A 5,724-nucleotide genomic window follows, 5' to 3' on the forward strand; every position below is an offset into this window, starting at 1 on the left:
TATAATGTATTCCAATTAAGATTATATAGGAAAAATAATAAATTAATATAATACTATCTTTACATCCGTCTAGATCAAGGTGTTCCCCGTCACGACCATATAGTAGTTCTACAGGCGGGAGGGAATCGGTTAATATTATTTTGTATTATGTTTTAAAAGTAACTCAATTTTTTTACTATACCTTTTGTTTTGTTTTTATTATTTCCATAAATTTTCGGTATTGATACTTTTTTAAAAAAAATTCATCATACGTTTACAATATTCTAACGGAGTTCATTTCAGAATACTTAATCTATATTTTGTACATATTATATATCTGTACTGGCCTTGGTAGAATTGCCTATGTTTTTTTATACGTGTACACATTTTCCCTAGTTATTTACTTGAGGAATATACCGCCGTCAATAACATACACTTGCAGAATCATACTAGCGTTACAAATGAGAGGCTTATTCTGCTAATAATAATACTGCATGGTAAAATAAACATAATACTCGAGTATCTACATAATATACATAGTATTAATTGTCACATGTGACTGCACTGGGTTGCATCCGAAGCTTGCAAAAAATGTCTGTGCCTAGTAATTATTTTCTATACGGTCCAATGCCGAAAAAAACATAAACCACATTAATGAAAGATGGCTTCGGATAGCTACTTAGATTGTCGCCAGCCTTCTGCTTGGGTACGCGTTGCTAATTATGTCCGTTTGCTTAACATGTTGTCATTATCATCAGCAAACGGCCGTTTTCTTTTCCAAGTAGTGCTACTATAGCGTTGTTGTCGACGATCATCATCTTACTGTTGGCTGATAATTATTCACTATCAAATCTACAAGAACACTCCGACTCAACACTGATGTGAGTTTATTGACCGTTTATGTTGTATTATCTAATTAAACAAATACATACATAAATATAAGCGCATTTGTCGAGATTGTATTTTTTCTCTAACGTCGGTAATAATGTATGTATCGTTTTTTTTAAATTCTGAATTTCGCTCCTAAGTAAGTACAACTACAGTGGGGTAATATTAATAATAACATTGTAGTAACTTTAAACAGCTAACGCGAAACGCCGAGCTGGCTAATGAAGATTGAAGTCTAGATTAATTTTAGCCGCGATGGTAGCACGGAAGCTTGCATACAAGTTTCATAATATTATAGTTTCTAAGAAAGCTTATACTGAAAGTGATTAATATCGTCTCGAGTGATATTGAGTCTTAAAATAAAATCTACACAATTAAACTAAGTTTCGGGATAATAGTGATAGGTGTCGGTCATATTAATTATCACAATATTTTGTAAAATGTGGTTATTCAAATACCATCAATATAGTTAGCTGTAAACTGGACTAGAGCCATGCAAGCAGTATTATTATTTTGAATTTGAATTTTAAATGTTGTTGACATTGTCGAACGAAATAAAAGATCAAAATTTAAGACGTTCAACATCATCATTGAAGAATAATATACTATACATTATGCGCACTCGATAACAATATCTCACTGGCAACACTTTTCATGTAGGTGTCCATAAGTAATATTTTAAACTAACCTAAATACTACTAAAGAGTAAATACATGATTACATGTTTGAATTTTAGTATAAACAACTGGGATTGATAGCCTTGATTAATAATTTGGCAATGAGCATATTCAAATTTGTATTTATTTTATACATCATCTGGCAGAGCCTATTGCATAGTTTTCTAAAATTTATAAGTTGTGAGTGCATAGTTCTGAACTAAGGAAACAAATGAGATACTTAACGTTAAGTACAAGTGTTAAAATACATCCTTAACCTCTCGGATCACACGACTGCGTGACAGCCATCTGGTAGAGCTTAGAGATAACAGCCAAGAGAACGTTTATTATTTTTTTTTTGAAATATAATTTAGCGTTGTAAGTACAACCGTTATGCACTACAAGCAACTGTTGTATCGTCCGACGTGTAATTTTGTCGAAGTTAACAGTTTTGGACGTGTCCAGCCATCACGAGTGTACTAGAATGGTATTAATAATTATGTTTTATACGTGTGCCATTTTCGCTCAAATACCTCACTACAAGAGTGCTATTTAAAACGAATTTGCTAACAAAATTAATTTACACGAAAGAAACCAGTTTGTTGAGATACGTCCGCCTACCAGACGCGTTCAATCTTGGCTCGTATTTTCACATACAACAAGCGGCAACCAAGTCTCAGCACCAGCTCCTTACAGAAAATTAATTTTGTTATAATATTCTTATTTTTATTTGTTTCAGATGGCAATCGAATTCCGCCATTTGATGACGCTACTGTCAACAACAATTGCCTATGAACATGATACCTTTTACGTTGCTCCTGAAATCCCTCTACAGCCATACGTCGTTAGCCATTCGTATCCAATTCCATTAGGTTTCAGCGTAAGCAGCGTTTGCGTTTCCTATTAAATATTTAAATTAATATTATGCTAAACTATTTCATGTATACATATATATTGTATTTGGATAAGCATCGTTTATGTTAAGTGGCTGGCAAAACAGCATCGGCAAGCGCCCGAGAGAGAATGATCCTTTAAGTCCGTCACAACTAGAACTACAATATTGTGTAATCTATTGTTGTAACTTTGTTTAATTTACCGACTGACAATTTATTAAGCAGATAAGCTTACAGATCACGATAGAATATCCCCGGATTTATTATGATTAAATACTAATGGGGGAAATGGCATTACAACAAACCTAGTAGAGTTTACCCCAGCTAATTGTATTGGCAAATACAACAATATTAAAGCAACACAATGAGTAGTTTGGTCGTTTTTATATGGTATGACAACATTTCAGTGAAATTGAAGCTGTGTCAACGTGATATGTGATTATATTGGTAGCTATTATTTATATTATGCACAGCTGACTTCTTGTTTCATCCGATTATTCGAAAATAATCTAATTAAATCATGTTTCTAATGATCCTATTTACTAGGACTAGAGCTGTTATGATTATGCACCAAACATATTATGCAGATTTATTTCACTTATTAAAGGTGTTTTGTTTTTGAGTAATTAATTGAAGTGACGTGAGAGAGGGATTTGATAGGACGATTAACCGTGGTAAGAACTTTTGTGTTTTGAAATTTGCATAATATAACCATAAACTGGAACGGTCGACACTGGTTGAAATGTATACATAGAAATTATGTCACGCAGTTTTGTTAAGGGGAATTAAAATACAGCAAAACAGTGTTTTTGGTGCACCCAAATACTTCTGTATTTGTATTATATAAATGAGCGGACAGCTAAAAGCATGGGGCGGTCGTTAAATGTTGAAAAAGAATAAATTCGTCCGTCAAATCCGAAACGTTAAAACAATTATGCTTTTCTGCAAACAAAAGATCAACCGTTTTTTCATTTATTATTATTGTTATTTTTTTTTCCATGGAAATGCTGAAACCTTTGAATGCTAAAATGAAGCTTTAAAGAGACATTTATACAATTGTGTGTACTTATTTCTAGAATCACGTCGATGAAACCATGGCGGCCAAGGCGTTTGTGCTTAACTCGGAGTCGGTAGAGGGTCAAGTTAAGTTCTATCAACCGCACGACCGATCGCCCGTGTTTATCGTTGGTAATCTGAAAGGATTACGGGCTGGCGCGTACAGTCTGTTCATAACGAAATTCGGTAGTATGGCCGACGCTTGTACTAAGACAGGGCCTATTTGGGGCATGCATTTTGCAGTAAGTTAACGTCTTTCTGCATTAATTTTACCACTTAACGCAGGTCCACATTCAACGGTACAGATATTACCCTTAGAATTATTATCTTAACGCTACACAGTAAATGTAAAATCCTAATCCAGCACTGTAGGGCCAAGGTGGACAGTAATCAGTTGTTGGTATAAACTTGGGTTTTTTGAAAAAATCCATTACGACGTGTTATCCATAATTATCCGTCGTTGAATTGTAAGTACGCATTTTTATTGTCGAAAGGAGAAAAACTTGTGTTCTCGGTAAGCATAATATTATGGCGAGATCTATATTAACCAATCAAAAGTGTTTAAATTAAATACCTCGTTAATTGACGTCAATGGTAATATTGTTTTTGTATAATAATGTATCTAGAATATTCTTTGGTGTTATATAATAAAAAATTATCGGAGGGTGTCTTAGTTATGTAAGCTAACAGTGTAGAACAAGTCTTTAACTATCACTTTTTTGTATTATTCGTAGTGAAATATTACTTCATCATTATTACTATACAACTTGTGTTAATTCTTAATTTGTCTCGATCCATAAAACCTCAAAATTCAACAGTACCCCGTAGAATATAATATATAACCGATTTAACGAATAATGTTGTATGGAAATGAGTGTATGCTTGGTTTTTTGTTAGTATATTTTGTTGGTTTTATAAAATATGCGTTTGGTGAAATTGACTTTGAAGTTATTGAATCGTTTACCGAGTTCTTTGCGCACATGACCGAGTGATACAAAGTATAAGCTGTAGTTGATATAATACTATAAACGATTGTATGTTTGTAAGCAAAATAACCTCAGTATTTACATGTAGTTTAGAATTAAATTCTACATGACACCTAAAGTAGATTTTTTAGTGGAAATGTAATCAGGAATATTAATGATTTATGTTTCGTAAGAAATTTAAATATATATGCTTACATTCAGGGTCGGCCGGGCTAGGTTAGGTTAGGTTAGGCGAACGCGGCCGGGGTCCCCAGCTATGTTGAGGCCCTGAGGTCAGGGCATATTTAACAAAATATGTGGGATTTGCTTGGTTAAAACAACTGAAAAATGTTGTAAAATATATAAACTGTACAGTTAAAATGGTTTTTGGGGGCCCTTTAGAGATTTAGTATCCGAGGCCATTTACGAGCCATGCCGACCCTGCTTAAATTGTGATCATTTTTGAGTGAGCTTTATAGAGTAAAAATAAAAGCCATGTATAATTATTCAAATTAAATATACAACTAAAATCTTGAGATATTTAATAACTTGTATTTTTATCACTGTCGTCGATTTGTTGTAGGTAGTTAAAAAAATCTTAAGTTTTCTTGTTGTTTTTCTTTTGTGCTGTTTTAGAGGTTATTTACTGTAGTGTAATCATAATTTAGTTGAAAATATCGATTGTCAAGTCTTTTCGGCTTAACGGATGATTTTAATATCGAATGCTTGATAGTGTTCGCATGTTGTGTAAACATAATAAAAACCGTTTTATGACATTCGTTTCGGTTTTACAGGGTCAAGACTATGGTTGGCCGAGGGCTAACAAGCCAGCGGGTGATTTAGGTCGGGTACACGCCGACAACGATAGCGTCGCCGACTTTCATTACAGCAACGACCGAATCTCTTTGGTGCCAGGCCATCCGACAAACATCTTGGGAAGAGGACTAGTGGTAACAGCAGCGGGCAACGGTAGCTATGCGAAAACGCCTTCCACGATAGCGTGCGGTCCGATATTCGCCGAACAGCCTAGGAAATAAGTTCACACAAATCATTGGTACATATCGAGTAACACCTGTTACTTGTCCGAGTTGAATTTCAATGATAATAAACGGTTTGATTTGCACGCCGACAAAGATTTGCTATTCGGTTTTCATGTTCAAGTGTTACCGGCCGATGTCATGGCCTCGACCGTGGTCTGGATCTTGGCGTAACATTGATCCGGATACGAAGGTCTACTATATGATAAAGAGGCTTGGTTCCGATAGCCGAAGGTTGCCCAAATGAAAA

At 34.5% G+C, this 5,724-nt stretch overlaps 1 protein-coding gene across 1 annotated transcript; it reads left to right on the forward strand.

Annotated features, from left to right (window-relative positions):
- The first annotated feature begins 697 nt into the window (after nucleotides 1-697).
- Nucleotides 698-5,516, forward strand: LOC126843476 (uncharacterized). Its single transcript, XM_050581032.1, has 4 exons — nucleotides 698-860; nucleotides 2,263-2,403; nucleotides 3,493-3,714; nucleotides 5,232-5,516. Exons 2-4 carry the CDS (start codon nucleotides 2,263-2,265, stop codon nucleotides 5,472-5,474), a joined length of 606 nt encoding a protein of 201 aa, XP_050436989.1. The 5' UTR covers nucleotides 698-860; the 3' UTR covers nucleotides 5,475-5,516.
- Nucleotides 5,517-5,724: the final 208 nt, after the last annotated feature.

This window comes from Adelges cooleyi, unplaced genomic scaffold (assembly GCF_023614345.1).
Source record: "Adelges cooleyi isolate 19-005CV unplaced genomic scaffold, UGA_ACOO_1.1 ACOO_flye_CR_arks_rails_tigmint_CR_PRNA_574, whole genome shotgun sequence".
In the NCBI taxonomy this organism is placed as follows: domain Eukaryota; kingdom Metazoa; phylum Arthropoda; class Insecta; order Hemiptera; family Adelgidae; genus Adelges; species Adelges cooleyi.

What these genes read in the sequence shown, in the direction of transcription:
- LOC126843476 (XM_050581032.1), top strand. Translation starts at nt 2,263, where the DNA reads ATGGCAATCGAATTCCGCCATTTGATGACGCTACTGTCAACAACAATT. An exon ending in CAATTCCATTAGGTTTCAGC is followed by an intron (nt 2,404 to 3,492) that starts GTAAGCAGCGTT and finishes ACTTATTTCTAG; the next exon opens with AATCACGTCGATGAAACCAT. An exon ending in TTTGGGGCATGCATTTTGCA is followed by an intron (nt 3,715 to 5,231) that starts GTAAGTTAACGT and finishes TCGGTTTTACAG; the next exon opens with GGTCAAGACTATGGTTGGCC.